General features: G+C 46.4%; 1 protein-coding gene across 7 annotated transcripts in view; it reads right to left on the bottom strand.

Annotated features, from left to right (window-relative positions):
* Positions 1–59: 59 nt before the first annotated feature.
* LOC104332680 (solute carrier family 22 member 16) overlaps positions 60–19,212 on the bottom strand; it is a 52,341-nt gene continuing 33,188 nt past the window's right edge. For 3 of the 7 annotated variants that reach the window (XM_075414214.1, XM_075414215.1, XM_075414216.1), the window contains 4 exons: positions 5,786–5,998; positions 5,499–5,607; positions 4,486–4,662; positions 60–1,955 (listed from right to left, as the gene is read on the bottom strand). In XM_075414214.1, the coding sequence (XP_075270329.1) occupies positions 1,388–1,955; positions 4,486–4,662; positions 5,499–5,607; positions 5,786–5,998 (1,067 nt within the window). In that variant the 3' untranslated portion in view covers positions 60–1,387. Of the gene's footprint in view, positions 1,956–4,485; positions 4,663–5,498; positions 5,608–5,785; positions 5,999–9,996; positions 10,107–13,361; positions 18,481–19,212 lie in introns of those variants that run through there. The other 4 variants (XM_075414219.1, XM_075414221.1, XM_075414220.1 and 1 more) reach the window with 4 other exon arrangements.

The raw sequence follows: 19,212 nt of genomic DNA, 5'->3' as shown, positions 1-19,212 counted from the left end.
GGCCATCCCAAATAAAAGAAAACCCCTCGTTTATGAAAGCAAACACTACAGAAGTGAACTTTGCTCCATTATTAGAACTTTATTTATCGGTTCATTTTAATTGTGTGAATTCTTGAAGGATTTTGATTTGTTTTCTAAGGACAAAAACCCCTAGTCTGAAGTGGATCCTAACGCTCCTGAATGAGCATTTAACATCTATTGAGTGTTTAATCACAAACACTCAGACCTGTGCTTTGATGGTAAGCTCCAGTTTTGGGGAGTGACTATCTTCAGCCTCATCACAGGGCTTGGATTGCTGAGGGGAAAGTAAAGCCTAGCTCGGCTTCTGCCACAGAGGGAGGGTCTGGCAGGGGAGCTTGCTCACGCCCAGTTACAGACAAATTTGTCTTTGGAGTGTTTATCTAGTCTTAAATGGCTCTTCTCTCCCTTATGAAACTGAAGCTGGTGTTAAGATCCGTGTTGGTTTGTCACCGCTTTATTCATATCAGCTGTTGCAAGGAAAGAAGCCGGTGCTGACGCGAAGTAGAAAAGAGGTGCTCGTACACACAAGCCCAGCCTGAAAAATCCTTTTCTATCGAACACAGGCCATGTCAATGCTTCTACTGGGAGAAGAAAATCATCTGTGTCTGAGAGCAAAATCTGAAGGGCTCAGAGAAAAAAAAGATATTTGCAAACAAGCGTGAGAAAAGATGCACAGAACTGTAGCTCACATGGGGCAACTTCCTCGAGCAGAAACTTTGTGCTAAGTTCCCTGAGGCGTAATATGAGCAAATGCAGTGATCGGTGTCACAGACCTGCTCTTAAAATCACATTTGCTTGGTCGCTGTGCATGACAGTGACCTGGCCTTGCTTTCTGTAAGAGCTGACCTGGAGCACTCTAATGCAGCACTGCGTGGGGTTTTCTTTTCCTTGTAAATCATATGAAAAATGGTAAAGTTTGTTAGCAGGATGGCAGGAGGAAGGGCAATATGAGACGACATGTGGTACAAGGGGAGCAAACTAGTTTTCACTGAATCTGAACACACTGCATCCGATACTCTTTAGATGCAGATGAAGAAATGATGTTATTTATATTATACTGCAGCAATCTGAGCCCTGTTATGTGAAGAATATTTACATTTCTTGCCTCCTCCTCAACACAAGGGACAAATGCCCAGGGCAGGAACAATGCTGGATGGAGGAGAAGGACACCTGGACTATTACTTGGATCAACCCACCACGCCTCTCCAAGGTGGCAGCCAGAAGCCAGGTGAGATACCACCAAGCATCTGCAATGGCACAAGCTGTTGACTTAGTGCCACCTATCAAGTGATGGAATAAAAGTCCAAAGCTGCTATTAGGAGACGCAACACTAGCCTGTCATAAATGGAAAAGGAGCTTCTGGGATTCAAAGCTTAGCCCTCGATGAGGTGCCTTGCAGGGCGGCAATGCACTCTCCCACCAGGCGAGCAGCCTCTTTGGCTGTGCCCATGTGCACCGAAAAGCCACCTGCCCCATGCCCGTAGTTGTGGACCACCAGGAGCTTAACTCCTCCTTGGCTCAAGACCTCTCTCTGCAGTCTCACCCAGTGCCTGGATGGCCTGAGGCCCACCTTCACCTTGATATCTTGAGCTCCCCGCAGTGAGGGTTCAAGGGAGCAGCATCTGTCAAAGATATCTTTGATAGTGCCAGGGTCAGGGAAGAGACTCCAGTTCTCCTTTTCCCTGGTTCCCCCTAGGGTTACCCTGTGTATCCCCGGGTAGATGTAAGTTAAGCCATCACCGTCCCGGATGAAGTTTTTCACCCAAGGAGCATGAACCTTGAGTACTTGTCCCCTGACGGGGAAGAGCTTCTCATCCCCCACCAGCTGGTGGGCTCCAATGCCCGTGCAGTTGACGACGATGTTGTATTCGCTGTGCAGCTCCCACAAGTCTGCAACTTTTCTGGTGTACATCTGAACGCCAGATGCTTTCAACCTGCAAAAAGACTCCAGAAGTGAGACAGAAAAGAAACCCCTAAACCCTCATGTAATTATTATGCACATTAAGTAAATTAGATAAATTACCTTTAACATCCCAATCAAAACCAAAAAACAGATGGGACAAAAAGCAAAGAAAATGCCATGGGGTTTCTGTTTGTGATTTGTCTGATTTGGTCCGAGAAAAGCTATTTTCTAGCTTGTTTGGTCTGGAAAAGGTACAGCAAGGTGGTTAATACTAGAGAAGAGTCCGGCATAAGACCCTAGACAGAACATCAGGTCCTCGTGGTCTCATTGATTAATTTCTGTAACAGTAAGAAGATTTAACAGCTCAAGCAAGCTGAAAAATGTCAGATTTATTCCCCAACTTACTTCTGCTAGTGACACCGCTATCATACTACACCTCTTTTAATACACCATCACGTTCCTTCCCAACTCACCTCCCTGACACCAGGAGCCACTTAGTCATCTCGTGCCATGTGTGAAGCTCTGGAGTACCCAAGATGTCCCCGCAGGCTAGGCAGATGTGGCACGAGATCCCCAGAAGGCCCCTGCCCTTCTAGAGCAGCAGCCAGGAGTCACCCAGGACAGCTCAGAGCGCTACGCATCCACGTCTGCTCTTCAGCAGAATTCACCCCTTCTTGAGGTTCATCTTTGAGCTCAATTTCAAGCCAAATTTCACCCTGAACTTGCCTGAAGCTTGAAGCCCTTACATGTGGACAAACATTGGCGTGAGATGGAGTCACTGCATGCTGTCAGTTGGGTCTGGTTGCCGGGGGTCTTTAGTGGGGATTTTAGCATGAGCAAGTCAGGAGACAGGTCTGCGATGACAGCACACTAAGTGCGAAATCCCTTCCTTTGCAATGCTCTGGTAGCTGGCAAAGTGATCAAGCCCACGATAAAGGCAGTGGTTTCCGCAAAGCAGCAAGCAAGCTGAGGATCCAGGGCACAGCTGTTGCTCCAGGGACTGGGTTTTGGTGCAGCAGGACACTGAGGCTGGCTGGGAAGAACAGGGGAGGTCTCGTGCAGCAGCTCTGGCTGGGCAACTTGCTGGGAGGGCTCTTAAGCATTGCAATTGGGATTCTGCCATCATGCCATAAAAATACACCAATAAAAATCCTGCTGAAAACTGGATTCAGGCAAGCAAGGAGGAAAAAAATTCCTGAAGTCCAATTTTGGACCAGCAAGGTGGGCACAAAAACAATTTTCCTTGTGGATTGCCAAGAGAATGGTCTATAGATACTGCTCAGGTCACTGGGGGTCTGAGAATTAGTTACATGTTTAATATGCTCTCACTCCTCATCACCAGAAAGAAGAGAAAGACAAGGAGCTTCATCAACTTATTAGACTACAACTTTTGAGAAAGAAGGCTACAGCAGGACTAAGGAGAGAGCAGAAATCACGTGGCAGATACTAAATGGGTTGTACAGCTTAGATGTGCTTCAGCAGATATTTCCGATTCGGTTAGCCGATAAAACATGACAGAGCATGTGCTCTAAGGAGACAGCACAGACCTCGCGTGGCACTGGTGCCACTGGAGTGCTCCCAGCCTGGCTGGCTGCTAGAACAAGAAACATTTTTTCACGTTTTGCAGTGAGATGAAAGGCATCCAAGCAACTGGCTGAGCTGGCAATTTGTGCCGCGGTGTCAGTACATGTCTCTTTACTTGCCTCAAATCAGCTTGCAGCCTATTGCTTTCGCTCACATGGAGACAGCTGTTTGCTCACTTTAGGGGTACTTAAATGGATTAAATGCACGTCCCAGGTGTCAGAACCTTTTTAGATCTGCATCCTGACTCTCCTACAGTTCTCCAAAATCCGCATAATTTGGGAAAATTTGGAAATTGGAAAATTTTCTAACTTTCATGTCAATCCAGGCACGAACTCTGAAGCCACGACTCATCAGACTGAGTGCATCACCCATCTTATGCAGGCAAACATTTCCAAAAGGTTGGTTACAAGGTGATGCTATTTGACCTTTTTTCACCTGGCTGGATTAAGAAATTACTCCAATTTTTGACCAAATTTGAGATTAATTGGTCCAGCCACTTATTAAGTGCAAAGTCTTCACAGATAAGACACCTCCCCAGACACGCCCGTTCTCGCAGCAGTTGCATGTATCTTCAAGAACAGAGGGATATTATTTGGGAACTTTGACAAATGAGGAGCACCTGCATGTTTCCTTAGGACATTGCAGGTTCCTGATGTACCTTCAAGGTCTGGCTGGCCAAGCATGGCCCCTGTGGCTATGTCGGTCCTATGCCCAGAGGCACTCCCACTCTAAGCCCCACTGCACAGCCACAGTGGTAGAAGGTGCACATTGCATAAATGGGGCCTTTCACATTTTGGAAAAATTGGGTATTGATTTCTTGTTCTTCTCCCCAAAGAAGAGCTTGCTGCATTTTCCCCCGTGAGAAACAGCCCTTTTCCGGTTTTGTTCAAACCTTAGGCTCTCAAGGACTCCCCAGGTCCCCCCGAGTCCCTCTCCCTGGGTATTTTTCTGCGTGCCCAGCTTTTGGCAAAACCAACCTTTTCTCCAGCCACAGCAGGTAGGGTGGGCAGTCACATTTCAGTGTCGTAAAGGCCTGACCAAATTGGTGCTGCGGGAACTTTTGGAGTTCTGCTTCAGACATTGGTCGAAATCCCAGGACAACATCCGACCAGAAAGGTAGCTCTTCCTTGGGAGTGTTTCTAAAGACCTGCCACCTAAAAGGACACAGAGAAAAAGCTGCGAAACTTAGCCACTATTGCTCTGCCATGTTATGCGCCACAGCAATCTTAGCACAAAGCCAGGAACTCAGGAACCTGTTCCCGCTCATCAGTGCAGCTCTGCAAGGTTAGCAGCAGCGGGGAAATGCTGCTGCCTGCTGCTGCGGTACCTGCCTTGGCAAACAGGCAGAGGGGCTGCCACAGCCGAGCTTGCAGGTGACACACTGGCATAGCTGAACTGGGGAGAGTTCTTCCAGCTATACTGTATGAACTTCCACCTGTAAAAGTACAAAGTTCCCTGGCAGCGTCCCCACCATGGCTGCAGCCACCTTGGCTGGACCTTCGTGTAAGGCCACTTGCACACCTGGTCAGATTTTTCTGGGCACCCAGAAAGCTGCCAGGTGCCCAGCCTCAACACTGCCTAAAGATGAACCTCTGTGGAGATAACAGGCAGCATAAAACACTCCTAACACACACACCACCCCCAATGGCATCCCTATACCTAGTTGCTGAAGTTGGAGGATCCTGCAGTCCCATCCTTGTGAGGACCACCCCTACTGCAAGAAACAGTAGATGGCAGTATGGAAAGCATCAATTATTAGAAGACTTTCAGTGCAGGCCAGTCTTGAGTGGTTTCTCTGTGCACACCTATGCATGAATTTTGCTTGAAAATACGCCCTGCCTGAGCAGCTGCAATGCAGTTTCTTGGGAATACAGTCCTAAGAGCTATGCCGTGAAGGGAATATGCCTGAACTCCAGCAAGGGGAACCTCTCTGCCTGCTCCAGCACGTGGCACACGCATACCGAAGGCTGCCCTGGGGGCCCATTCTTACCCAGAGACCAGGTGAATGCCAGCCTCTGATGCCTCGGCTGAGTTGCTGATGGCAAAAAGGTACGTAAAGGTCTCTTTGAACCACTGCTTCTGCACATGGATCGGTGTGCCTGCATGTGAACAAATCAAACATGCAGAAAGGGAAAATGCAAAGAGGAGAAGCGTTCAAGCCTGCATCAAGAAGATAGGACAGACAGGGAATGCAGGGCATGGTCCTTTTCTTCCTGAACCTCTGTGTGTCACTGCACATGCGGTGTCACGGGCAACGCCACGCCGGGCTGCACGCACCTGGGTAGGTGTGAGGGATGAGGATCCCGGCCGCGACGTCACTCGTTGTGTTGGGGCTGAACTGGTCTGAAAGGACCGTCACGGAGCAGCTGGGGCAAGTCTCTGCGATGCACAGTGCTGTGGACAGGCCGATGACTCCTGCGCCAACCACTGCAACCTTGGGTGCTGCCATCTCCGGGGTGGGGAGCCAGAGGAGAGAGGCACCTACGTGCACTTGGAAAGAACATGACATCCGATGTCATCAATACCCCTGCTGGACACCCTCGTCAGGCTATGAACTACCCACACAAGATGTAACATAAATCCCCGGGGCAGCTAACTGAAGACTAACTGCTGCACACAGACAACCAAGGCTGAGGTGAGAAAAAAATCACCAGCCTTTGGCATGACAGCAAATTTTTGAAAAGCATTTCAACAGCCACTATCCCACCCTCAGCACAAGGGCAAAGGGCAAGAGAGCGATCTGTACGCACAGCACTGGTGTTCGGGCTGTCACAATCTGCAGCAAGGTTTTTCCAATAAAACCTGAGGGAGTGAGGAACCCGTCGAGTTTTCCATCATGTCAGAAGTGAAAGTGTCTTTGGAACTCTGGGGAAACTGGCTTTTAGGCACCACGAGCAAAAAGGTTGTCTGAATATCAAGATCTCCGGCAATGAGGTGCATCACTGCATGGGCAGTGGAAGCAAATTGCACATGAGGCAAATTGGTTACGCAGAGTAAAGAGTCCAGCGCCTTGGACAGGTTCGTGGGCTTCCGAGGCTGCCATGCTCTCCTGGCGGCAAGCGTTGGTTCCCAGGAGCCAGCCAGCCTCACTGCCCCAAGAGCCTGTATGTCTGCCTCTCGCTGCCTTGCTTTATAGCCTGCTTTATGTCCTGGAGCAGCTCCACTCGACTCCCCAGCATCTTCAGCTGCTGATTGCTACTCCAGGAGGTGCAGCATCTCTGCTTTCCCTCTTCCTGGCCAAGTTTTGGAGCTTGTCACCTGCCCTGGTGAGTGGCATGCAGCTCGTGGTTGAGAATCATCTGGCAGCCCGTCCCAGCGAGGTGCCAGCCTGTGTGCCTGGCCATGGCCAGCTAACAGGTTTCAGAACGCCAGCGGCACAAAGCACAACTGAACCATACGACTCGGTGCGCCCTGCAAACTCCCCAAAGCCAGGAACTAGATGGGCCCAGAAGAGACTGGGCAACCTCAGAGGTGATAACTACTTCAGCGGCTTTGAATTTGGGGTGCACCTTCTGGCTCAGGCGCTCCTTCCAGGGGTTACTGCCAAAATCTGAGCCAGGGTGTAGGGGGAGAATCTCCTTTCCTTGTGGCTTTTATGTTGTCCTGAAGTATCTACCAACATGCACTCTCAGAGAGGGTGCTGAGCGAGATGGACCTTCGGTCTTGCTCCATTATGGTCTTTCTTTCTCCTGCAGGACTCGCTCATCCTTGACTGTAGAAATCCAGCCTTGCTAATTGCTTCCTGACAACCTTCTCTGGAAAACAGTGTCTGCAGTTATAAGGACGGGCTGATTTCCCACCTCCCTGTGGCTTTTGGCATCCTTGATGTAGATTTAGGCAAGACAGACTGTTTGGGATAATGATAGGTCAGGTTTATTGATGAGATCCTTGCTCATAACTCTTCACACGGCTTCTCACTTACCGCTGAGGTTTTACTACTTAAAATTTGATGTCCTTACTATGGAGGAAGGGAGAGAGGAGCAGGCACTGTTGCCCATCATTGCATTCCTTCCGCATCACAGCCGAGGGTTGTTACAACCCCCCTGCTTCCTCTTGGGGCGACACTGAAGTTTGTTCCTGTTAATTATTGCATCTTCTTTCACATGCCAACAACAAAAGTGCCCACACAGCAGGGAAAGAGGATGTAGTGCAAGGGTAAAGATGAACCCTGAACCACAACCACTGGCCTGCATGGCTGGGAAGGGGAAGGGGAAGAAGAGGGGAGGGGAAGAAGAGGGGAGGGGAGGGGAGGGGAGGGGAGGGGAGGGGAGGGGAGGGGAGGCAAGGAAAATACTAGTAACAACAAATCGGGGTGGGGGTGGTGTTAATAATGCTGAAATTACTTAGGGAAATTGGCTTTGAGAAAGGTCTCTAAACACATTTTCATTATCAAACCTTCTCGCTCAGCAGTGGCAGCTGTGGAAATGGCGTGCGGCTCTCCGCACACCCAGCGAGCCTCGCAGCAGTCCGTGGATGACCACAGCCCTGCTTTCTCAGCCGCCCCTGGAACATACGCGACGGGTACATTATGCATCTGCCAGAGATGTGCTCTCGGATGCCCCTCACCGCTCTCGTTCGCCAAAGCCCTTGGACTGTGATGGAGACTGAATTTCCCCACTGACCTCCCTGTTGCCAGGGAAGAAAGGGGAGCTGCGGCTTGGCGGAGGTTCAGCTTTCACAAGTCTTCCCAGTTCGGGTGGGATTTTCACAGATGAGCTGGTTTGATAGCAGCTGCTCCCGATGTTGCAAGAGCCAGTGAGGGCAGGAAGGGGCCGCTGGCAATGCTGGAGCCTGCGGGAACGGCTCAGAAGACCACAGTGGGCACCCGTTGAATGCATCCTGTTTCCAGCACTTACCACTGCAGTCCAGGAGCACATCAAGCCTTAATGTGCTGAAGTGCCAAAAATTACCTGGGTGCAAAGCAGAGGCTACACACAGCTCGTATCAGCGAGTGCAGCTCAGGCTTTGCAGAGCCTCTGACCCCGCTGCGAGTGCAAGGCTCAGCTGTGGCTCTGCCCTGGCAGCGCAGCCTGCCTTAGCTGGGAGCCCTGTGCCTTGCTGGGACGGCACAGGCGGAGAAACTATTTTTAGCTGATATGGCAGGTCAGCTTAGTGCCAGCAGGGGTGAGGCTTCTCGCGCTCTCAGACTGGCTTGTACTGAGGGTTTTGCAAAAATCAGCATTTAAAAGGCAAATCAAAAAAGGCTGGCGAGGGAGGTGAAGGGTGTCAGGTACTGTTTAGCTCTGTCCTTTCTTAGTGTCAAAAGAACGGGACAGGGGCCAGACAGAGCCACCTGGAGCTGTAATTTCCCAGCAAAGAGGACACCGGCTGCCTGACGTGGGCTTCGTGCCCCTGCCACCCTCCTCCTCCTCCCAGGCCAGAAAGAATTTTTTGTTTAGAAATACTGAGATATTTTCTGATGTGACTTAATCTCCCAGCTCCCGCAGCTGAGGAGCCCCATGTGACGCAAGGAGGTCAAAACTACAATTTTAACTAGATCCATTCCTTACTCTTTGTTGCCTTACATAGTCGTATATCACCACTCACCCCCAGTCTTAACATCATTCAGGCAGTGGATAAAGTGATTAGTACTTTCTGCAGATCAGTCTTTTGTTTATTCACTTCCCCAGTTCACAAGCACCCTTGGTGCTGCTTCCCTTCGCCTGATCCCAGAGAGGGGTTTTGCCAGGCTCTTTGCTACAGGTAGTTCAGAGGCTGATGAAGCTTGCTCTGTTCCTGGGGGAGGAACTCCTCCTGCTGAGGAGGGAGCCCTGATTTTGGCCTTCTGACTCTGGCCCGATCCCTTCTCAGTTGTTTGAGCTGCTCTGCGAGATGTAGACTGGGGACCTGCCACAGGAGGAAAGCGAGGATGCGGTCTTCACCGACCAAGGGCGGCAGGAGGCTCCTCGAGACCCCCTCGGCCTCTCCGCTGGGGCCACGGCCAGAAAGCAGGCGTCTCTGAGCCACCCTCATGGAGACCTGAGGCTACCGGGGAGGCCTCATCTCCTCTTTCGGATGGCTGCTCGCACACGCACGCATAGGAAATGCCTCTGAACGGGAGGCAGGTTGCACCCACGCTATAAGGTACCCACGACCAGCAGCACCCACACGCCCAGCGACGCTCTTGCTGCTCTCCAGGACCGGAGAGGCCCGCGCTGCCCGTTCCCCGCAGGCCGGGGTTCGTGGGGCCCGCTGCCTCTCTGTGCGGGGAGAGGGGGAAAGCGGGGACCAGCTGCGGTTCAGGGCGCCCCGAAGAGCAGAGATCCCGCACCCGGCGCGAGCAGCCAGCAGGGACAGCCCCCACGCCTTGGCTGCCAAGCGGGTCTGTGCCCCGCGGGACGTCCCTGGGGCAGCGCCAGGCCCCCGCGCAGCCCCCGCGGGCGCCTTCCCCGGCCCTCGGCAGCGAAAGGGCTCCGTCACCCAGCGTTTCCCTCTTCGCCTGGAAGTACGGTGCGAAGAAAAAGCCGAGCGGGGAGAGAAGGCCGTACCTGCTGCGGAGGGGGCTCCTGGTCCCGCCTGGAAGCGTCGCCCTCCCGGCGCGCCCCGGGAAGCGGAGCAGGGGAGGCCGGAGGCGCGGGGGCTGCCGGCAGCTCCCCTTCCCGCGGCCGCTCCCCGAGCGCCTGGCCCCGCGTCCCTTCGCTAATGAGGGAGCTGCTTGTGCCCAGGCAGAGGTCGCCTCCGGAGCTGGCACTGCTCCCGGGAGAGCCCGGCAGCCGCACACCAGCCCGGACGCAGCCGTGCCGTGCCCTTCGCCAACGGCCGACAGATTTATTCGTTTAAGATTTCCCCAGTGCGCTCGAGAGGAGGCTCATGGGGCCCCGCTGTCCCCAGCAATAATATATTGTCTTTTTCCTTCTCTTACAAGCAGTTTATTAAGTTCTGAATGCTTCTGAAGCTGCCTTGAGCAATCGTGCTAGCCGCCAGGATGGCAGTAACACGGCGTGTCCGCAGGCCTGGTCATCTCAGTCATCACAGGTCGATGAACAACAAGTCCCTGCTAAACCGTAAATGCCTGACGAGCACAGCCAGGCACGACTGTGCAGATTAACATTTTTCAGCAGAAAAACACAAGTTTGTCAAAACCAAAGCTGTCTACAGGGTCGCTAGGATGAAATCGAGTACCAGGGATTCTTGGCTCCGGGGCGTTTGCCACTGGCAGGACGTTTTGGTTAATATTTGACTGCTTGAGCGTTCGTCCCTGAACAGGCTCAGCAGGACAGTGTTTGGAGACTGCTCCCCTCCAGTCCTGTCGAACAACATTTGCCATGGACTTTGCAGGCAGGTGCCTTTTCCTCGTAGCCATTTAAATACATCCCAGGCAGCCATCCAAAGGGCATCTGTACATACAGCAACAGCGTGCCCAACACGCGATCAGCTGTTCTCATCTCCCAAGCTAGCTGTGTTCTTAAAACTAAAGCCATGATATATTACACACATGTAATCACTGACCTTTTTAGATGCATAATTTTTAGAGTTTTTTTCCTTTAATGGTGAAAGGAACAAGGAATAATTCTGCCAAAATTATAGTACAGCTTGATTTTTCTGAGTGGTTTGAAAATAGGGTATTGAATAAGACAGGGAAGGAGGCAGAGGAACAGAGAACGTTTGCTTGTTTAGAAATGAAATTGTTGATGGACTTGATGTACTGATTGTACAATATACACAGGATATCTGCAATAGCTTTGGAGAGAAGCCTTTCAGATATGGAAATCTTCAAACATAAACAGAAGTTGGAGTGCTAGCTAAGATTAAAAATACCTGCCATTTCTCCTCCGGAAACTCTACTTCTTGTTGCTTATAACTCCACCAAATTCGAATAATTTGGATTTAAATTTTCTGTGTTGGATGTTTATGCAAAGGTTTCAGAGAATTCCAAGTGTGTCTTTTCCTGAGAATGAGATTCAGAAAATGCACGCTGGTTTGGGATGCCAACTCTTACCGTAATCTCATTGAGAAACTCTTACTGTTCCACAGGCTAAAGTGTTTCAGAAGGGTGAACACACCATGCTTTGCCATATTTTAGGATGACAAGTGAGCTTTGTTTGTCATCTCTTTCTGTGTAATCTAGATGTGTGACTTCCCACCACAAATGTTTGTTTATCCACACATGCATCTATAAAGGGAAGAAATTTCAACTCCTGAGTGCTGCCATTGTTTTTCTCTCCTCTGCTCTTCCCTAAAATGGACAGCACAATACAGAGCCTCTTTGCTCTAACTCCGAGGGCCCTGATTAACCAAAGATCAGCCATTCTGTATTGAGGCCTTCAAGATATGAGAAGTTTTTTGCTACAGATGTTTGTGTTCTCATAAAAGATGGGAAAAAGCACAAGGACAGGCAAGAAGCTCTGCGTAACAGCCCAGCTGCTAACGCCCCATGAAAGTCTGTGTATATACTATTCTGTGTATTGTGCAAAGTATGTCATTTTTAACTAACAAATAATTGGCTAAATAATTTTCCAAGTGCAACATTCACCTATTTGTATTTCAAGACCACTCCTGACAAACTCTGTCATAGTGGTTGCTGTATCCTTTGACTGAGTGCAAGTCATGATTTGGTCACTCAAGAAGAGAGCGCTAGGTGTCCGGCACAAAACAATCACAGCCCTGATCGTACTTGCTTCTGAACAGTGACGGGCAGCGGCATCCCAGCACACCACCAACCCAGCTAGAGCAGCGCTTAAGAAGCATTTCCCTTTATCTTAGCATTCCCTTTGCTTTGTGTGCTCTCTTGAATAGAAAAGTAACGACAAGCAGAAATGACCTCTCTGACCACAGCAGCACTGACCTGTTTCTGATCTTATCAATGACATGGATCACTTCTCTGCCATTTCTTTAACCAGTTCAAAGATCAAGTCAAGCATCAATTTCCATGGCGAGTTACCATTTCAGCAAAGAGGTTAAGCTGCTCCTCATTTTGCTGTTTTCCCTTGTTATTTACTGGCTTCTGGGGGAATTCTCTCAGTATGAGGAAGATACCATCAATACTGACATTCCTCTTGAAAAACTCTGTGAAAATATTTACTGAGAGATTGCCCATTTATCTCCGGTACTTTTGCTACGTTCCTGATCACCTCAGTCAAAACCGCTTTTCATTCTCATCCCTGGCAATCTGACTGTGGAGATCTTCACAAGGATCACCCCTTGGTGCTGTTTTTTTTCTTATTCCTGTGCAAGTCACTTCATCTCCACATGGAACATTATGAGGCAACATTAATAACTAGATGCGCACTCCACGGCTGGAACCTACTCATCTGCAACAAACACCCAAGCAGTATTCCAGCCTGTGTGTTAGACAGGCGTGTGGAGAGAGAAGAGTTGCTTTGTCACTAACTGAGATATTCCCCGTTACTTCTGATAATTCATAAAGCTAGGGTAGTAATTTCTTTGAAACAGCTGGGTTTGAGTACAAACTTCTCTGTAAACATTTATATATATTAGTCATATTAAAAAAAGGATACTTCCCCATTTGAGGGCTTCATTTTTCTCAGCTTGATTGAACTCAGTGCTCTTGAAATCAGTGTATCAGGGATGATTCAAATTTCTCAACTTTAGCAAACAAATATTTGAACCATTCACTATGGTTACTTTCAGGGAGGAACCTAAATCACCTGGCACAGACATAAAAAGCCATTAAAACATGAATGATGAAAGTTCAACTGAATAGGTGTAACTTGATCAGAAAATGTAGATTCATAAAATATGCATGGAAAATTGAGTAATTTGCACTAATTTGAGATTTAAGGGAAGTGGAAAACAAATAGGTTCCTGAGAAGGGCTGAGAGGACAAATGACAAAGAACAGGGCTGTAGATTGCTGCAATTCTCATTTCCCTTGCACTGTCTGCCCACGCCAGTTCCTGCAGGAAGAAGCTAGTTTTCACATCCACTGAACACCTAGTGGTTACAAGTTCTATTGTTTTGTCATTCCTGTAGTCAACGACTCTCTTTTTTGATCAACTCATACCCAATCTACAATATCTGCACCTATTTTTGTCACTGCTGAATTTGTCTGAGGGACTACTACCCTACAGTCAGCTTATACAAATACAGGCAAAAAAGAATCATATTCTTCCTCCAACTGAAATGCAAAACACGTCACATTTTTAATGCACATTTTGTCATAGTCACCACCTAACACATTACCCAAACCTTGGTTTACACCTGCAAACACAAACAGGAAAAAGACACGCAGGTGATACTTGCCAGCCTAAACCATGCAGAAGTTATCCCATGGGTTTCCCTGCAGGAGGGATCTCCACGGAATACCAAAGCGCCAGCCCAGCTCCTACATGGGAGCATGTACCAAAAGGAGTGCTGGTGATTGTTAGGAGTTCATTAAATTACATCAAGGTGTAAAGATTAAATAACGTGTTTGACTTTATTCTTGCACATAATTGCAGATAATAAATACACCTTAAAAAACACGTCAACATATATTGTACTAAACCCACATATTCTAGGCAAACAAACTCCTTCTGATGAGTACATACTTCCCACATGTTACCAAAATGCACACTCCACCTGGTACAGAATCTTGTACAAAATTATTAGGTTACCAGTACTTAGACATGCTCTAACCTTTCTTCATGAGAGAGGTGACAATGCAGACACTGCTTGACTGCATTTACTAGAATTTTGTCCTGATAAAATAAACTTGTTCTTTTGTCAACCCTGATCTTTTTATTTTCTCTGTTTTTTCTTTTTTTTTCAATTATCTTTGAGTTTAATTTCTCCCCCACGAATCTGTTGTGGGATTTAGACAAGCATCTTTAAGATATGTATGTACAAGGCCACGGGATTAATCCAGACCCTACTTTTTGCAGCCACAAACGCCGTTCTGGCATCATGCCTCCATGGCACAAGTGACCTTGCATTTTGGAAGCGCTTCAAAAGGCGCTCACAGGCCTTGCATGTTGCTGAGCCCAATGCTACAGAGGCTTCCCAAGTGACTGCACGTAAGGAGTTGATAAAAATAAGCTGCAAAAGATACAGAAGAATGCCAGATTCCCCCACCCCAGAGCTGGGATGTCAGATCGTCTTCTGTTTCCACAGAGCTGTTACACAGAAGCCCGGAGCCTTCAGGCGGGATTCACCCCTTTGTTCAGACATTCAGGGTACCACCCAAAACATTTGACACAGAGCACACATAGTTTGGATAGCTTTTTTTTTCTACATAGATGATTAAACTATAAAGATTTGCACAAAGAACTTGAAGTGAGTTATTAAAGTAGAAAATACATCTGTTTTAAAATACAGATTCAAAATAGCAAACACATTTACTTACTATTTTTTCTCAGTTATCATTAAACTAATGACAATTGCTCTCATTCCTATATTTAAGCCAGAAAGTACGTCCTTAACAAACTGCAAGACTGTCTAATAAAATATGATCGCAAATTTAGGACAAACCCATTTCTCATTGTGCAATAGTGACCAGTAATTAAGATAAGAATTCTAATCCACTATCTCATAAAACCATTATGTAACTCCAGAGACATTGATCAGCACAATAAATTTGCACTAAGATAGAGATGACAAATACAAACATAAAAGAACTTAAGGACTCGGATAAGAAACTATAAAAAGGAATTCTTTTTATGAGCAACGAGAGGAAAATAAGCCCCACAGGAACAGAAGAACTTATTCTCAAACTCAGTGCTCTCTTGCAAGAGGATTTAGATGATCTACGAATATTTAAGAGAAAGAAATCAACTCACCCTGTCTATGCTATGTTTATAACATATGACTAGTCTTAAACCGTAATTTTGTCCATATGGAAAAACCAAGCAAACAGATATACTAGAGACATATAGACACATGCTATTTCCTTTTTTAAGGTATATGCTTCCTCAGCTTAAGGAACAGGATAACGTAAGGCATCCTCTAAGCTATTCATGCATAAAATCACAAAATGCGTACCTGTAGATCAATAAACTTCTTACTTCAGGGGAAAAAGTAACATCATTAGTTCATGGAAACTGAGGTCTCATTTGAACAAAAGACCAAATACCAAATACTGACTTCAGTGACAGGAGGAACCGGCTTTTGGGACTAAAAGCCATCAAGCTACATTGTGTTTTAGAATCACCATTAAGTTTTAGCCTGTAGGGATTGCTCAGTATCATTGCGCATTTAATTTTTTGCTTTTTTCTTTTTTCCTCTTTACCTTACGTATGCTGATTACAGATGTTCAGGTCCTGAATCCCTCCAGTGAAAGGAATACAGAACATGCACTGACTGTTCTTAGCAGGGTAACCTCCAAATCATTTAGTTATTTGGCAGGTAAGGAAGTAGAAAAAATAATTTTAATTGTTCTTTAGTACCTTGTTAGAAATAGACTGTACTGTCCCCAGCATTCAAGACTAAGGAGTTCAAGATAGGACCCTGTATTAATAAAAGAGGGAGTATCAGTGTGAAAGTACCCAAAAACAATGCAATTACTTGGAGCTCTGTGGGGAGGGGAGGGTGGTCGCAATGTCAGACAGTGACAGTTTAATTACTTGTTAGGTCTATTCCGTGACGTTTTCTTTTTAGCATGGTTAAATTGTTGTTTAAGGCAGGGCACACGGGATTTGGCAACAGATCTTGCAGATAGGGAGAGTTGTTCTGCTCTGGGAAGTGCAGGAGGATCTGAAAGCAGTGGAAGAATACCAGGTCTGCTCTTCAGCAAAATAAAAAGCCACAGCATGTGAATCACCCTATCTTCAGTCATCAAAGTATGTATTTTTCCTCTGAATAATGATGGGATTAGTCACGCAGGCAAGGTTAAGCACATGCTTTTGCTGAACTAATGTATCTGGACAGAAGCCACAGTATTCTATGCTTCTCTTCAGACATCTCTGCAAATACTGGAACACCCACAGAACTGGAAGGAGCATAAAGATCCCTTTCTGCTTTCCATGTAATTATCACACAGAAACTCCCTAAACTTAAACTTAGTGATTTTTGCTTAGCTTTGAAGCATGTTAGTCCTCATATAGGGTGTGATTTTGCTGTAATACCAGGAGCAAAATGCTACTTGACACTCTAGGACAGTGCAGTGAAGAAAAAAAATCTTTTATAAGGGGATATAAACAATTATTCTGGTTTCAGATGTCATTAAAACTAATATGACTGTGCAGATATAACTGAAAAATCTGACCATTAAACTCTACAGTATATAGAATATTTATCTACAGAAATATAAATGTCTTATTTTGGGGTACGTGGCAAAGAAGTAAACATGGGAAGACTTGTTTTGATGAGATTGTACTAGCTAGCATGAGAGTAGGTGCCTAAGACGAGAAGAACTCTGATATCAAACCAGGGATGATAGGGTTCATGCAGCCCAGGCAAGAGAGGGCTGTCTGAACCCCAACACACAGGAGCTTCATGTGCCACCCCCCTCAAACCAAGGGTGGCTGAGAGAAGAGGATACAGATCCTCAGGCAAGGAAGAAACCCCCAGGTCTGGAGGTAGACTGAAAAAGGGGAGGTGGGACTGAAAGGCATAAAAATAGCAGCCAGAATAACACATTCCTACCTAGCAGTTTTCTGTGGTCCACAGTCATAAGGCATGATCACTGCACCAGCAAGTAAGTGTTGATACACACACGAGGTGTGACAGTGGGACATTTACAGACAGTTGACTAAAACTCCTACAGTAACTGGTAACTCTTCTATTGATACGTGTCCTGCAGCTACCATTTTAAATTGAAGTTTTTCTAACTGATTTTGTGTGGGTGTAAGGAAAAAATGAGCTACAGACAGCTGGTTTATGAGAAAAACAGTGTGCAGATAACACGTCTACTAAACATTCATTATTAACTATGTACACCTCTGTGCAGAGAGCCTGAATAAGACCTATTTGCCACTTACTCTGCTCCACTGAGGACTGAGAAGGCCTCGATGGAGCCATTAGGCAAAGTTGCTGGTGTAGCTCTTGCAAGTTATGAAGAATCTCATGCTAGATCCGAGCTGATGTAAGTGAAAAGAGGAACACTGAAATAATGGTCTGGAATGAACAGGACTTTCAAAGGCACCAGGCATTTTAGTTTTACCTAAACTAAAAAGAAGGTACAAAGAGAGCAGTAGATCCAGTGAGCAATTTTTTCTAAACCATTAATAAAAGCACATTTGCCATTCAACAGAATGAATAGTATACAAACTATTTGCACATTTTGCAAACATAGTATTACTTTTTCAGTCAGAAGCTGTTCCAGAGTACTTTCCTTTGTTAGCAATGGCACCTTTTCTAGTAGAAAATTTGAAAAAAAAGCCAGAATAAATTAGTTAGACTTTGAGATTATTGATATGACTTGATGAAATGTTAAGTCTTCTCTCTTGAATCATAGCGGTTTGAGTTTACCATGGTTTGAAGTGTCAAGCCTGTAACTGTCAGCTACAACAGGACGAGAGCAGACAAGGCACTTTGTGGTGGGTTTACAAATCTAACCGCTGAAAATATGAAGCAAAGAGTTGGTGTATGTTTTATATATGTGTAATCAGGTAAGTTCCAACATTTAGAGTAATCATTCCAACGGCTCACATCAAGTCAGATGGGTTTTCTAAAGCCTGGGAAGTTTGACAAGGGATCTAGAAGTCCTGTCAAATTTCCTGCAGTACCTTAGTCATGTGTAAAAGGTTTTATATACTTGCTCTATTCAAAAGGTAAGACTGGGTACAAATTAAAAGGCACAGATAGTATAGAACAGTCATATTTCTTGAATAAAGATATCTTATAAATTATATAATGATTAAAACTGGGAACAGCCATTTTTCTTTATTTCTCAGTGCTGACTGTTCTTTGACCAAACATCTCTATCTTTTCTAATGCCGCACCGCTGTGTGCTGGAGGAGTCTTTCCTGAACAGCTCTTCTTGTCTCTTCCCATTTCTGTAGCTTCCGCCAAGGTATTAGTCAATGGTTTTCCCAGTGTTTCTGGAAGCATTATTGTTAATATTCCACTCAGAAGAGACATGATTCCAACAAGTAACTAGAAGAAATAAACAGTAGCTGTAAAGGTAGAAACCTCTTTTAATTTATGCATTATCTTTGATCTCGCTTGAAAGTACACTTAAAATAAAGCACAAGGAACTGTAATGTAAAGCAAAGATTGTAAGTCTTAAATGTTGACTGTATAAAAGATCTGCCTTTTTTGTTGCATAAATGAAAGATTATGCAGCAGAATTAATGACGAGCAAGTGAAGTGTTTTGTTCCACAAAGGTTCAATATGGTGTAGGCAAGAATAATTCTGTCAGAGAAAACAATACATATATCTTCATATTTCTACTATCAGGTATGTATTTAAGAACTGATTCTATGACTGCATATATTTTTACAGGCATATTCATAGAGCTACAATTTTCCTGCCACCTGTAATCTCAGTTTGCACTTGCGCTCCTGAACGTATTCCCCCTGTACCTGTGTGCCCATTCCTCCTGCACACAGCCAGATCAGAATTTCTCAGCATGGATTGTTGTTGGCCTGGAGCCACAGAATTGCACATCCCTGCTCAGGAGAGCACCTCAGCAGATAATGAATCTAGCTCTCAACATGAATACTTTGCTAAACTGCAGTTTCAAAGATCTGTTGGAGGTGCAGGCATCTACTGATGTTTGCACTGGGATTACATCTTGGATTTGTCCATGGCGTACACAGTTCTGTAAGGACAGCTTACTTCAGCAAGAGTCGTGCAGGGATTGGGATCACGTGGGGTAGATGCAG

Source organism: Opisthocomus hoazin, chromosome 2, assembly GCF_030867145.1.
Source record: "Opisthocomus hoazin isolate bOpiHoa1 chromosome 2, bOpiHoa1.hap1, whole genome shotgun sequence".
In the NCBI taxonomy this organism is placed as follows: Eukaryota; Metazoa; Chordata; class Aves; order Opisthocomiformes; family Opisthocomidae; genus Opisthocomus; species Opisthocomus hoazin.
This window is presented reverse-complemented; position numbering and strand designations above follow the sequence as displayed.